Source organism: Plectrocnemia conspersa, unplaced genomic scaffold (genome assembly GCF_051122295.1).
Source record: "Plectrocnemia conspersa isolate PC_06_02 unplaced genomic scaffold, ASM5112229v1 ptg000005l, whole genome shotgun sequence".
Lineage (NCBI taxonomy): Eukaryota > Metazoa > Arthropoda > Insecta > Trichoptera > Polycentropodidae > Plectrocnemia > Plectrocnemia conspersa.
The window spans coordinates 1027590-1044779 of NW_028277169.1; the positions used below are offsets into that span (position 1 = coordinate 1027590).

General features: G+C 26.8%; 1 protein-coding gene across 3 annotated transcripts in view; it reads left to right on the forward strand.

The window, feature by feature from the left end:
- The first annotated feature begins 4171 nt into the window (after positions 1–4171).
- The window catches only part of LOC148234626 (LIM/homeobox protein Lhx9-like), a 102155-nt gene continuing 89136 nt past the window's right edge, over positions 4172–17190 (forward strand). Inside the window, exon 1 of one of the 3 annotated variants that reach the window (XM_088185693.1) lies at positions 4172–4632. In XM_088185693.1, the coding sequence (XP_088041819.1) occupies positions 4585–4632 (48 nt within the window). In that variant the 5' untranslated portion in view covers positions 4172–4584. The remainder of the gene's footprint in view (positions 4633–17190) is intronic. The other 2 variants (XM_088185695.1, XM_088185696.1) reach the window with 2 other exon arrangements.

The window sequence follows — 17190 nt, forward strand, 5'->3', positions numbered from 1 at the left end:
TAGACCAGTGGTATAGTCAACGAGTAATACAGTATAGTCAAACACGAATGTGTTTGGGAGGTCGAAATTATTATAGATTATGTTTTCCTAGATTTTCTTATTCTTACGGATGGATATCGCAATGAAATTTCAAAATAAAATCGAAATAAGTCATGCTTAGCGGCATGTAATTAATTGTAAGTTGTAATAATAGTTTATATTTATTAATACGTGTCACTAATTTATCAACTGATTTCAGTCTGGTGTCTCAATACTAATTTGTAGGTATTCATTGAGTTTATTAGATTTTATCACATTGTGCTAACGCTTGTTATGTTTCAACGAAAGATTTACAATGAATAAATAAATAAAGTTAAGAAAAAATATAATTTTATTTATTTATATGTAGTTTGTTTTACTTTTTATTTTATAGTAATTTTTGATATGGCAACTTTTTTGAGTGAGCCAAAGGGAGTATATACGTATTGCAAAAAATTGTATGAGTATTTTCTAGTCCCTCAACTACACGTTCCCTATTTACCGTGTTATTGGGGGTCTACTGTAAATAAGTTATCTGTAATTAGCATTGGTTGTGCTCCAGTCATTATGGACTGCAATAATATATTTATTTCCCGCTGCAAAAAGTATGATTCTCTTACAATTTTTTGGTCATATCAATGCATCATTTACTAAGAAGCTTTGTGTGCAAAAGATATCTCCATTGAATATGTTATAGAAATAAATAATAATATTCGAGAAAATGCTTTATCACGCCGGATGTTTAAGACTCTGCTGGACATTGAAGGATGAACAACTTATATTATTTACACACCAAAATAAAATGGTTAAATGAAGGAAATGTTCTCAGTAGATGATATAAAAAAATAATTTAAGAAGCAAGACTATAAGCAATTAGAGCTAGCTTTTCTAATGGACAGCACTAAAAAGTCAAGTAGTTTAAATCTTGAACTTCAATGAAAGGGCAAATGTTCAGCTCAAATAATGAGCACCATAAAACAATTTAAAGCAAAATTAGCATTGAAAATGTCTCATTTTAGGATATAAGAAAATATTTTAATATATAAGAAGTGCGTCACGTTTTATTATCCTACTGTAAAAACTTTTGGAATAATATGAATTTGACAACATTGAACTAGGGGCTTCTATTTTTAACAATTTCATATACGTATTATATAAATAGTCCACTCAATAAAAACAATGGCTTAAGAAAGAAGCCAATAAGTTGAATAAAAAACATTGTTTCTCCAAATTAATAATTTTGCTAAAACCGTTTGCAACAGATGAGAATTTTTGTAATCTAGTGAATAAAACAAAATTCTGAAAATGTAGCTTCACTGAAAAATAACTGTAACATTTAAGCATCGCATCTAAATAAATAATGATACGTATGTAAATGTATATATTGCTACGTATGGTAAAGTTGAAATCATATAATTTTCTAGTATCTGCCAGATAAATTATTATTATTATTTCACTGGCAAAAATATATATTTACCGGTGAAAATGTATTCCGATATGATTTCACTGAAATAGCACATTAAAAAAAAATATTTTCGCGATAGATTCGATACTGTTTTTTCAGATTTTTTTTAAGGGATAACCCTAAAATTTGTGGCTTAGAATCAGGTACGTCATTTCAGTATTTACTGTGGAGGAGAGGCAGTTAAATCAGGTCCAGAAAAATCGTCTTTAAAATCTTAAAGTTAAATTAATTTTATTATTAATTATTTGTTCCGACTCAATTACAATCCTGTTTCAAACTAGAGACTCGAATATCTTGGATCATATTGACCTATAGTCGGTTATAGTAAAAGTCACGCAATAATGTCCATTGCGTTAGTGTGCGTCACCGGGTGATCGAAAAATGCTTACATTTTTTTTATTAATTAATTTTATGTTTGTTTTTTTAGAATTATTATTAATTATTATTAATCTAGTTATTAGTTGTAAATATATCAATTAAACCAAATTTATACTTGAAAATTGAAAAAGATCCTCTTAATTTCCAGATGTTTGCATTGTTTTTTAGTACATATTTTATAATTTATACATTACTTTTATAAATATTTTAAAATAAAAGTTAATAGTTGTTGCTATATTTCCGGCTTAAAAAAATATAAGCTGTTATTAAAAATTTTGGAATTTCACAAGAATCACGCCTTCCTGATATGTAAACTACATCTAAATTCACGGTATTGTTAAACTAAAACAATCACCTGTTTATTTTACTATTTATGTGGGGTTTTTTTCTGGTCATGAGATTTTAATATCAGTCTCATGTTTTCCGATTACTTATATTGCAACTGATTGGAGACGTAAAGTAGCTATTAGGGACATACTGCATGGACAGTGGGAGAGGTTCCAGATGTAGGTCAAGTGCAAGGAGTGGGAGTTAAACATGTGCTTATAAAACACCGCGCTACACGCATAAAAGCAAATTAGGGTTCTTAATTATTATTAGTTTTTAACTAATCGAATATTGAATAAAAATTGATGTGTTTGAATATTTTAATATGTTCGTATTTTTTATCGGTTTTTACCGATATTAATTTATTTAACTAATTAGTTCAAAAGCCGATAAAATATTATTTAATTTAAAAAAAAATTGATCAATAATAATTATTTAATTACATAGTTAATTACTTAACTTTTTGCATTTTATAAAATATGCATAACACAATCAGTGAGGGCTTTAAAAAGAAAATGCTAAATTTATTATTACATTCTTTTTGCTCAGTGACGTCATTTCAGCATTTTCAAATCACTAGAATTAAGATCAGCTGCGATTTAATTATTTCAGCATGATGGAACATTTATTGTAGGATATACAAAACTACTAATAATGATTGAAACGTATTTTAAATACATACATATCGGATCTGTTTTACATATAAATAAATAACTATTAATAAATTAACAGCGATCGAATTATTGAATTGATTGAAATAAAATCTTCGCGTCTTGAAGTAACAAATTCAAAAACCTTACACGAACTTTACAAAAATGAGACGCACACCTGTTTTTGAGATAGACCTTAAGCGATATTAAAAGGTGTACCTTTGTAACATATTGTTTCGTAACGAACGAATTCTGCGAATTTCGGTCATAGTAGATACAGCCAATAAATATTTTTCAAATGCATAAAAGCATTTTTTTTGTTGAAAAGAAGCGTCTAAAAATCTCGCATTCCGAAACAAAATAAAGGCATTAGTAAAACATGACTAACTGTGTTGCTCAAGTATGCAACTGAGATTTTTTTGTGTAGTAGATGCATTGAGATAATTTATTTTTGCTGCGTTTTTGAATGTTTCAAATCTTCTGATTTATTTTTATAAATTATGGGCTTATATAATAACCAAAATAAATAGTCTAAGCAAGTTATAAAGAACGGTAAAAACATTTTTAAATTTACAAAAATGGGTCTAAAATAAGCGGAAGATGCACGACCTTAAGTCAGATACCGAAATAAAAAATAGCGTATTTTAAGTCAAAATGTATATTTATACTAAATTATTTTTCGTAATAATTAAAATAATTTCATCTCATACAAAAGTGACTGAGCTTGAAATTATATTTTACAAGAGATGAGAAGATTTAATCGTAAAGATTTATTATACATTTTATTAGAAACCGTTACATATTGTTAAATTTGTCGATGAAATAATTTTCTTTACAGTATTTTTTGTTGATCGATAAATATCTGCTTATAAACTTTATGTAAATGAGTCTTTCACGGCATCGGTCATTTATTTTATATAATAAGAGTAAGATATAGTAATTTTCTATTTATTTTTTGTAGCTTATCGCTTACTTAGTAAGCCTTACTACTTTCTTTGGCAATTCATTATTTTTTTATTTTAGAAATAAAGGGTATTAATTTATTTAGATTTTTTCTTGGAACGCAAACCCTAATTTTGTATGAACTTCAAACCTCGTATAACACGGATTTGAATAACACGGCGTTTTTGTGGAACCATATGACCGTGTTATACGAGGCCTGGGTGTATATACACGCATAAGCCTCAGGTTATTTTTTTTAAGTCCTGGGAATTGAGGCAGCACAGAATACGAATATCGTGCCAACTTGTCAGATGTCTATTGGTGACATCAGCATTGCCTCTCGCCCGCGTAGCATTTCGGATTTTTTAATGCGCGCGCGCATTTCGTGGTCGAATCGAACAAGAGCTTTCGGCGCGAGCTTAACGGGTCCTCCCCTCCCGGAGGCGTGTCGACTGCGCGTCACCGCCTTCATCCCTCCCTCGGCCCCCACTCTCCGCCCTAGGCCGTCAGCGCGTGGCGGCACATGCGCATAACGACCGCCGCGAGAACACGTCGGGTTGCGCCGCTGCGCGCACCATCTCACACACCGCGCGCCTTTTCAACGCATACCCGCGACGAATACTGCTTCAAGTGTCAAGTGTGTTTGCAAGTGATACGATAAATAAAATATAACGACTGCTGCGTTCGCGTGTGATATCATTACATGTACACATAAGTATATGTCGCGTGTCGAGTGCGGCGCCGGCGCTAAAGAAGCTGGCCACTAGAAGTACTGCGACTTCCTCATCCGGAAACCTTCCGCAGATGGGAGTGTATGAGGAAGCGTCTCCCGCAGGGATTCTGATGCACTGGGTAAGCTCACCGCTCTTTTAATAATAGCTAAGAACATTTCAAACTACAATGTGTCAATGTGAGTATATTTCACAATATTTCATAGTCAATCGCGCATTGTCGTGCAAGAGAATTGCACCTTTTCGATTGACAAGTGCTGACAGTGCATTAAAAAGCATTATAAGTTTATTTGAATTGTATATATACAGCTTTAAAATAGCTAAAAAAATGGGTACCGCACGAACTAAATGAAAATAAAAAATATCTGCTTTGGCTCTACGATTTTTTAAAAGTAAAAAAATATAAAATAATTACTGTGAAGAACTTGTTGACACTAGTGCGGATAGGATCTTAAACTTACTTTATTAAACTAAGTTTATTGGATGTATTATAAACCATGCCTTTTATATTAAATTTAGCAGTATGATTTAAAATTTTCTGTCGTTAAAATTAACAGTGGAATTATTTTTATTTATTGCAAAATTAGTATAAGAGTGAAGAATACACTAAACTCTGCAATGATGCTTTAAATAAATAAGTAGCTTTAATCGTAATCCAAGTTAGTTAATTTATAAATAATGATAGCATTGACAATTGGAGGTTTTTGACAGCTTTTCTTCCACTTAAATACAGGTAACATAATTAAAAACATAACTGTAAGTACTTGTACAATTACGTAATTAAGGAAATGGTTTATATTACACTCAAGTTAAATTATATATCAACATGTAAATAATATTATGCTACATAATGAAGTTGTTTAGTTTTGTTATCTAATATGTTTTGATATCTTGTCTAAAATGAATATTGCTAACTATTATTGAAAACAAAACATAATATTTGATTCAGCATTTCATAAGTAAAGCTAAGTTGTTCTCTAAAACAGAGTTTAATTAGGTCATTTTTTTTAACTTGTAATTGTTACAGTTATTATGTAAATATGATTCGAAAATATTTATAAACGTATGGACAGTTAAAAATTAAAAACATATATTCAATAAATACAATATAAAATAATTAATGAATTAAATATTATTATTAAAAACAATATACAGATTTAGTTGAAGAAATTATTTATTTATGAAAATCACATACGTTATCCATAAAATAAATTGCACTGTATCTTAAATAATAATTACAAAAAATATTTAGAATTTTCTTTACATTTAGTGAAATTATTTTTAAAAAATCATCCACTCAACTATGCAGAACTTTTAAACAAACTTTTTATAACATTGAAATATATATTGCTATATTTCATGTTTTTTAAAACATTATAAACAATATGGCAATTAAAAGTCATATTTATAATAGTGATTATATTGTATATATATGAATGTATTCATATTGTAAAGAGTGTATTTATGCAATTTATTATTATCGTATAGATTTTATTGGATAACCGAAAAATATTCTACTGGTTAAATATTTCAATAGAAAAGTTCGTGGAATTATGAACAGAGCATGAATCGGTTTACTCGAATATTGAACCATTTGTTGATTCTATTATCCGGTTATATATAAAATGCAACATTTACTTTCCACTTCATATTACAACAATGTTTTTTTAAAACGTTCACAATAAAGTTGGCAATTTTATTAAATCGTCAGCTTACGAAATTTATAAATACGATGATGATATTTATTAAATCGTAAAATAATGTTAAATAATATATTCTTACTATTTAATAACAATGACTGGATGTTAGCTAAGGATATTTTTTCAATCACTATCATCGGCCTTCTTACGCACATTCAGAAATCCTTAATTTATCTTAAAAGTCCTCCAAAGTTCTGTCGCTAATATTATAGCATTTGGTTATTATATAACTATTTATTTAATATAAAAAATAACATTAAATAATAACTATTTATTAAAATTATTTACTAAAATAAAATAATGAAAAAAATATAGTTCTACAACAATATTTTATTATTTATTGTTAACTTAAAGCATGTGTTTTATGTAACTATTATATATTATTAGTAATTTTTTAGGCTTAAAACAATTTTTAAACTATTTAAAAAAAAAAATTCATATGCTATCTTGATAATTGATAATTACTCGTAGCTGTTATTATTGAAATATATACTATTTATTAATAAAATAGTTCATCTCAAAAATACATATTTTGGCGTTTTGTAGCTCATTTTATTTTATTTTATAAACGGATTGCAGTGAGATTATTTATTACATTAATCGATGAAAGTCTCATATGTTCAATTAAAAATTAATTTATTTATTTTAAACTATTTTCTAGCTGGTTATTAATTTTTCAGATAACAAAAAAGTAATCAAACAAAAAGTTTTTATTGTAAATATTTCTGTATATTTAAAAATTAAGTCAGATCAACATCATTCGATTAAAATTTATTTAATGTAACAATAATTGTTATAAACTATTTTTGTATAAGATTAATTTGCCCTTAAATTTAAACATTAGACCTTTAATATATTTTCTCAAGCTGTAATAGAATAAATTATGTGAAATTAATATTTGTTTATAAAAAATAATATTATAGTATATTTTATTAAAATTTTCTGGCCATTAATTTTCCTGATATCAAAAAAAGTAATCAAACAAAAAGTTTTTTTGTATACTATTAGTTTAAAAATTATCAAAATATAAATATTTCTGTATATTAAAACTGTTTCTAAAAATCAGATCAACATCATTCGATTAAAATATATTTGTTGTATGTAACAAATTGTAATAAACTATTTTTGTATAATAATTAATTTGCCCCTAAATTTAATCGTTAGACTTTTAATATATTTTTGTCAAGCTGTAATAAAATAAATTATGTGAAATTTAACTAAATATATCTATTTATAAAAATTAATATTATACTATATTTTATTAAAATTTTATTTTTATTAACTTATTTATTACAGTTCAATTAAATATACTTATTTAAAAAAAATCGTTACAATAGTTTCTAGAAATACTATTATATACACGCTAGAACACCTTGCACTAACGCCTATCCTGTTTTATCATGATTATTAGGTATACATAAACCAAAACAATAATAGTATTTTGTTTCAATTGCTTATATAAACACTATATAATTTTAACTAACTAATTTTTTTGGGACATTTATATAACATTATACCGATTTGAAGCTTAGGATTAATAATAAAATCAGGTATATCCAAGATAAACAGATTAATTACGTTATAAATACTTTTTATCATAATTGTTGATGGAAATATTGTAATATATATTATACATTACAAATAAATGTAACTAGGGCATCCAAATACCCGCCCAAATTCATTACCCGGTTATCGGGTATTTTTATAAAGGAATCGGGTACCCTTTTCGGTTCTGTGTAATTTTTAACAATATTTACTGAGCCAGAGTTCAAATTTACATATATTATATATCTTGGATTTTAATCATAATTGATACCCCGCTTATCACTACCTACTCTGTATGCAGCTGTGATTTTAATGGACACCGAATGGAAGGCTCTAATTAATTTTGCAAAAATTAATTAGAGCCGGTTTTGCAAAATAAATATAAATTTTGCTTCTTTAAAATTGTGTGACAACAGATGTTTAATTAAAAAAAATCAACATTATATTGAAATAAAAATAGCCAGGTACCCGTTAAAATTACCCGGTTCTCGGTATCTTAAAAACACGCGGGTACCTAAATGTAACCAAAATAATTAGGTTACATTTATTTATTTATTTAAATTACCAAAAGGTTACAATAATATGACACGATTGGCAAAAAATGAACAATGTATTGTATTATTACAATACACTAAAAAAATTATACATAGTAAGAATGAGAGAAAAAATATTAAAATGTAGTGATATGAACTAGAACAGCTCTACATAGCTGTCATATAGATTCATGTGCAACGCCTGCGTATTAAGGAGCTGGATGGCGACAGTCGAGAAATGAAAACTTACTCCTCTCGACGCTTGCACTAATTGCGACAATTAGATTTCTGTCTTATAATAATCGTTGCGTAAAAAACTTTACGCATTGTCATTATTTATTGTTGATACACTTGGATATGATAATTAGATTGACACGTAAAAATTAAATTGTAAACATACATTTTAGAGGTGTGAAATTTTAAATCATATTCTTATATTAATCGCATTTTTATATCATATAAAATAACTTCTAAATTTTTAGTTGAATAAAATATGGACACTTACTATACTTATTATAAAATGTTTTTACAATACCAATAATAATTCAGCGATTTAAAAGTAATGACTCATTTAAGTTCATTGAAGCATATGATAAACTTTCATTCCTATTGAAGAACTTTTACGACTGTTAATCGGAGTTTTAAAAAGCTGTAGTGTGAATTCAGATATATTTAGCGAATAAATATTTGAGTGACAATCTGACGAATGCTTCTACAAACAAAACTAATACTAAATAAGCTATAAATATATTTTGCTTCTGATTATTTTTGTTATACCCCAAACTTTATCTAAAATCAACAGATAATAGGTGTTACTTATTTTTTTTAAACAATACAAATGCAAAAATCAGTTCTTAGATTTTTTTTATTGTATATAGTTTAATATAAATATTATAGTAAGAATAAAATAGCTTTTACATTTTAAAAATCATGTGCAAGCTTTCGTAACTGTGTTGAATTAATTATTATGTTTTTAATATACATAAAGCATTTATACTTATTTATTATACAATTTTAAATCTTCTTTTTCTGAAGTCGTATTTAAGGTCTTATTTATATTTATATTCAGATTATTCTGTGCGACTATTTGCTATTAAAACGATTAATGAATTTTATTTAATTTATTTTTTTAAGTACTATAAAATATATGTTTAATCTATAAACTCCTATTTTATACTATTAAACTTTTAGAGATCTTTGATTTTTTTTGCATATATTGGTGCATCGAGTGTTTCAGATTTTCGATAAGCTCTTACATGACGAATTAATCAAACGACAATCGAGTGACAGTTTGTCAATTTCATTAGCGCGTTGCTTTTCGTTCCAACGAACATCGCTCATCGAAGCGTTGTCGATCATTTATTTATACTACTAATAATAACAACAACGTTATAAACTAACGATAAAAAAATAACGGGTCGAAAATGAAACAAAAAATAAATAAAAATAAAACACTGCTCGGAAAGATTCTGTCACCTGCGATAAATCTCGGGTCATATAATTGATGACAATATTACTAAATATTGACAGCAAACCGACGAACTTGAACTCGATACACAAAATAAATTTAGATGTATGTATATAATAAAATACTGTTTATTTATTATGAAACATATGTATTACTTACTTAAAAAATGTTCACTGCTTGTAAAGCAAAAGGTAAATTAATTTAATTAATCTTCCCTAGAAATCATCATAACTTATTCTAAATTAGGTAGAGAGAAATTCACTCATATACAATGTTTTTAATATTATTTCCTAAATATTCCTATCACTATTTCTTAAAATACTCATTAAAAAAATTTATGTATTGTATAATATTATAATATGGATATTTTTAATACAAGCTTAGGCTAATAAAATACCTCATTGGTAATGCTATTAAATAATGACAACCTTCTGCTATGTTTCTTTTTAGGAAGCGAATCTGTAATTATATTTATTTATTATTTAAAAACATGACATTTGTATTACAACAATGTTTGTTTAGTGTCATATTATTAATAATAATCAATTCCAATACGGCTCAGTTTCGTCTCAAATAAAGTTAGCGAAAAAGTAAAAATGTGAATGCGTTACTCTGTACATTAATTGCTTTCAGTTTATATTATTTAATGTGTAAAAAAATTAAAGTTCAAAAATTTGCTTAATGTCAAATTAAAGCCATTCTTTAACCTTTTAAATGCGCAGCCGGAACGAAGTACATAATAGCGCTATTTTATATTCATAATAACAAAATATTTTAGTATAAATAAAGTTCTTAGTATGAGATCAGAATAGCGTGGATTGTTAATCCAAGGGGCACGGGTTCGAGCCACGGCAGTAGACTTGAATTTTTATTTATAAAAATGCGCATTTATAAAAAAAAATAAAAAGTACGGTGAATGATTTTTTATATCAGCAACTGCTGCCGCTACATTTATTTGGAGTAATAAGTTCGATAGTCTGATCTGTTGAGATAGTCAGTGTCAAATTTGAATAAGTTGTGACTTGTGAGTGAGGTTGTATTTATTATGTCTGTCGCGTATCATGGATTTCGACCAACGCATTAACATTGACTTTTGTTTTAAGTTGCAAAAAACTGCCAAAGATGTTCATTTAATGGAGATGAAAGTAGGGTGTATGCCTATCATCCTGAGATGATAATGGATAACGAGTGGCACGTCAGACAAAGTCGAACCTCAACTTCATGCTAATTGTTTTTATTGATAGTGAGGGCATAGTGCAATCAAAGTTCGTTCCAAGGGAACCATTGTAAACTCAGAATTTTATAGGGGTGTACTGCAACGTTTACGAAACAATATCAGAGAAATGGGCCAATGGGATCCTCATTCATCACGACCCCGCTTCTGAACCGCGAATTTTTGGCAGAAAAAAGAGTTCCTGTATGTCCACATCCATCTTACTCTCCGGATTTAGCACCATGCGACTTCTGGCTCTTTCTAAAAATAAAAACTGTGCTAAAAGAAAAATGTTTTGCCACCATTCCCGGCCACGACCAAGCAACTGAAAGCCCTTCCGAAATAAGCTTTGCAAAAATGCTCCCAGTTATGGAATCAACGTTAGAGTAAGTGCATCGCTAGCCATGGAAAGTACTTTGAAGCAGATTAATTCAAATTTGATCTAAGATTATTACTTTGTTCGTAATAAAATTATTCACCATACTTTTTAATCACATATAATAATTTATAATTAACTATATATATGTCACGTATAGATTTACCCCGTTGCTTAAAAAAATATAGGCAAAAATAGTTTTGGGATTACTTATTCGGAATAAAATTATGGAGAACCAAAAGCTCAGTGTTTAGATAAAAAAACTTTAAAAGAAAAGGAAAATCTGTATGTGTTTATTTCGAAAAGAAATAAATACCTGAAGAATCATTATATATTAAATTTTATAATTATGTAATGGCGTATTTAAAAATTGTGCAATAATTATATTTTAGTTTATTCTTACTCACTTTTATCAGGAAGGATTATATAATATAAATTCAAGTAGGAATGAATTTTATTTATTATTTACAAAAAAAATCGCATTGGTAATGAAATATATTCATTTTATTTCTAGGATTTTCAGCGTTGGAAAACGATTTAAAAGTCAGATTCAATGTTTAGTTATAAATAAAGAAAACTTCCATTTATATACTATGCATATATAAATATAGATTTTATGGTTCATTTCTTGCCAAAAAAATGTGTTTATTTTTTCATCAGCGCGTGGAATTCAACTTTAAAAATTACACAAATATATAAATCACATCTAGGAGTCACAGTATATCCCAATTAAGAATCCGTCGAGAGGAACCCGAACGAAAAGATGGTAATCTGTGCGTCTTAGTAGCGATCTAGAATTCTAGAAGCTCCCCTAAAATTCGACGTATGCTTTAATTATATGGACTTTAGATCGGTTATTTTTTTGTCTTATCCCTTCTATCCAAAGACCACCTAAAGACCTCTCTGGTCGCTGTGGATAAGATCTGGTGGTGTGTAGAGGACAATTTCTGCGTAAAGGCGGTGGCTGCTCATCAAAGGCATTTCCTCAGTTTGCCGCGTTGAGTATTTTTTGTATAAGACCATTCGTCTTTTGAATAGAATACGCCCATTTAGAATACGTTATGGCCTCATTAAAACGAACCGAGAAACGCATAGATAATGCTCCTGTCTTTCCAATGAAAAAAACTGTATAAACGTAACCGAATTCTACGAAAAGTATCTGAAGCGAATTTACAAACGCCTATTTTAGCGAAAAGCTATTTATTTATTTAAAATATATATTCATCATACTGTTTAATATTACAATAAAATGCAGCAGTTATTGATTTAAACTTCACTGATTTAAAGCCATTGAAATGCAATTGGAATTTTCACCAAAAATTCATTACAATTTCAAATCGTCATAATTGTTCGTTCATTCACACTCGAGTTCTTCATTCATAATTATTGTAACGTGTAAGCCGAGCGTTAATTGCCGCTCGCAAACTATAATAACAATATATTATATTATACCATATACGTATCTCAGATTTTAATTATATGAAATTTACCGTTTATCCGAACTTTGCCTCGTGGAAATGCCGGAAAAGCGCCTCGTTTGCGCGCATATAAGACGTTCATTAACGTAAAATTAACAACGAAAAAAAACATTAAGTTTATACTTTTTGTTAAGAAAAAAAAAACGTAAGACGAGCTTCACTTTTGTTATAAATGTTTTTCTAATAATATAACCACATATAATTGCAGCTACTTGTAAAATACGTATCAAAGCTCAACGGAAGATAAAAATTTGTACAACTTAGATTAAAAAAATATTCACGATTGATTAATTGTATTGACTTAAACTGAGATAGTTTATAAATATATATGTTTCTAGATTTATATTTTTAATAGTATAAAATATCGCTAAGATAAAAATGTTCATACTAAAAAAAAATTTTAAAATAATTTTTTTTTTTTTTTATTAAATTTTCATTATTTTCAATTTTTTCCATTATAATAGACAATGATACACAGTAATAAAATTATAATTTTTGAAGTAGAATTAGTTATTTTTTTAATGTAAAATAAAAAAATATTGATTGTATCATTGAAAAAATTAATTGTAAAAATAATAAGCAACACATTAGTGAAAATTTAAAAATCCAAACAAACTAACATATAAGATATTTGCCACTTAAATGAGATAAATAGATTTCAGCTGTGTCGTTAGTTTTCGCCTCTTCGTATTTTTTTAAATATTTTTAATATTTTTGTGTTGAAATTATATTTAAAAATAATTTTAAAGCTACATAGTAAATATTTTTATCTAAGTAGAAAATAGACTATTGTTATTTTTATTTTATTATTATTTTATTTTATTAATTTATTTAGCTTAATAGCTAATCTTTACATCTAACAAATTTAGTAAACATATATAAAAATATATAAAAAATACATAACAGAAAGAAAAAATAAAAATATACAATAATAAAGTCTTAATATTATAATTTATATCTATATGTACGAAGGTGTTTTTTTATTCCATTTATGAAACCCGTTATATTTTTGCTGTTTCGGATTTCTCTTGGAAGACTATTATATAAATCAAAACCTCCGTACATAATTCCCCTAGCCGTACTCGTTTTCTTATACTTAATTATCTTTAAATTTTCTCTATTTCTAGTATTATATTTATGTACATCTTTATTTCTTATTAAATACTTATTAAAATATTCTGGTAACATATTATTTTCTAACTTATATATAAATACTAAAACATTCATACTCAATATTTCTTGAACATTCAACCATTCTAATCTATCAATCATACTTTTACAATTAGTTAATCTATTTTTATTTAAGATTACTCTCATTGCCCTATTTTGTAATTTTTGCAACATTTGTTTATCTAATTTATTCAACATATTTAATAGTGTTGCACAATAATTAAAATGGGGCAATATTATACTATTGTAAATTAATTTTTTTGTATTTATACTTAATATATTTCTTAATCTAGATAATAAACCTATTTTTCTACCAATTTTTTTTAATATGTAATTACAATGTTCTTTAAAATTTAATTTTGTATCAACAATTACTCCTAAATATTTTATATTATCCACTATTTCTATACTAGAGTTATTTATTACTATTTTGGTACTATTATCTAAAACATTTTTATAATTAATAAACATACATTTAGTTTTATTCTCATTTAATTTAAGTACATTATTCTTTAACCATATTTCTAATATACTTAATTCATTATTTAAATTATTTACAATTTCTTTAATGTTATCACCTATGCAATACATTAATGTGTCATCCGCAAATAGATGAATTTTACATTTTTTCACGTTATTAACTATATCATTAATATACAAAACAAATAACAATGGTCCCAATTTAGACCCTTGTGGTACTCCATAAGACACTAATTTCTCTTCAGAATATACATTATTTATTTTAACTTTTTGTTTTCTTTTATATAAGTAATTATTAAACCATCTTAAAACTATATCACTTATACCTATACTCTCCAATTTCTTTAACATTATTTTTCTGTCTCTTGTTTCGAAGGCTCTCTTGAAATCCAAGAAAACTGCTCTAATGATTTTGTTTGTATCCTTAGCCAACAGCCAATCATTTATCACTGCTTGTAATGCAGTTTCAGTGAAATGCTTTTCTCTGAATCCCGATTGTTGTTCACATATTATGTTTTGAGAAGTAATAAATTTCTTTAATTGTTTGATTACTAGATATTATATTAATGATATTTAATAATGTAAAATAAATCTGTTTGGGGACGACACATTAATGTACTGCATAGGTGATAATATTAAAGAAGTTGTACATAATTTAAATACTGAATTAAATATAATAGAAATATGCTTAAAAAATAATGTACTTTAACTAAATGAGAATAAAACTAAATATATGTATATTTTTTATAAAAATATGTTAGATAATAATATTAAAATAATTGATAATATAAAATATTTAAGAGTAATTGTAGATAAAAAAATAAATTTTAAAGAACATTGTAATTACATATTAAAAAAAACAGAATGAAAATAATAAAAAGTATAAACACAAAAAAATAATTTACAATATTGCCACATTTTACTTAATGTGCGACAATATTAGATATGTTTAATACATTAGATAAAAAAATGTTGCCAAAATTACTAAATAATGCAATGAGAGTAGTCTTAAATAAAAATAGATTTACTAGTTGTAGAAGTATGATTGATAGATTTGGAATGCTTAAATATTCAAGAAATATTGAAGATGAATGTTTTAGTATTAATATATAAGTTTATGGCTTTTATTTATTTTTGTATTAAAAAGATTTAAAGCAATAATTATAAATATACATAGTACATATTATATTTTATATTAAAAATTTATAATTATAATAATATGAATTAATATTGTGTCTAAAAATACATACTGTAAGCAAAAAATCATTTATCTACTAACTTTCTTGTGATGTTTTAAGTGTAACTAAACTTAAAAATAGAAGATCGTTTTTATATATCTATGATGTAAAATGAAATTCAATACGCTACTTATTTCAAAGATTGTAAAAACTGAATCATATGTTTGCGGATATAATAAAAGCGCTTCTTTAATTGCTCCATAACGTTTTTAGTATCGTTAGGAGAGGGAAAAAAGTTTTTTTCGGGATGAGACAAGACGGTAACCATTCTACATGTACATATATTCTGGAACACAAGTTTGCAATAAAAAATGTACGATATTAAATAATGCCATAAATTAGATCAGTGGTTCTTAATTTTATAATTTTATGTAACAAGTTCGACACTCAGACAGTATGACCTACATATAAGTCGTCAGTCGTCATTCTATTCTATTTATATTTAAATTAAATTTATCTTGCAATTAATATATACATATATCAAGAATAATCGGAGACAAACAAAGATGATGTGCTGGCTACAGAAAAGGATGTAAATCATACTCAAAATATCCATCAGTTGACAGAGAAACTAATTTAGTCCGATTGAACAGTGCATAGACACAGTAAGAATATAGGTGTGGCTTGGAGACAATGTGTACGGGCTCCACACGAATTGTATATCTCAAGAAAAATTTGATAGCTGGATATGAGAAATATTTGTTGTACGACAACACTCATTGTAGAAAACAGTGGTTAACCAAAAGCTCACTATTAAATAAAAGTTATTTTGTGTATATGGTGGGATTGCAAAAGAATTGTGCATTACGAAACACCTAAATATGGCTAAACAAAAGCGATAAGCTTCTCTATGATCAGGAATTTGGCTGGAAGGTTTTGTATTATTTACATTATTCTCCAGACTTTGCTTCAAATGATTTATTTTGATGGATGCAACACTTCCTAGATGGAAAATTTTTTTTTTTGAAATAAAGCATTTTATGCTAATGAAATTAAAGAAATGACTGAGGGGGTGAAAGAATGTTATATATTGAGAAATGAATTATATTTTAAAACAATACAATAAAAATATACATTTGAAAGTATTTTTTTAGGGAGACTGTACAAATAATTAAAAATACTTCGATTATCAGATCTTGTTCAAATAAGTAGTCATATTGATTCGACAATACAATATACTCTTGTAATTGGAACTTTATTTTAAAATTAGAGTTCTTAGAAGAATATTATTAATTCATGGTTGTAGGAAGTTAAAGACTAGTCATTAGGTAAATACTAAGCTTAGATGTCTAGATTTTAATTAAAATTAATATATTTTATTTTTACAGTAAACAAATATAACTATACATATATACATGTATTATAGAGAATTTATTGCCCCGACTGCAAACTTCTGGAAACAAAGTGGCCATTCGCGTCGTTATAAAAATGCTCGGCCAACAACGGCCGACGTGTAGCATGCAAGTATTATCCGAATA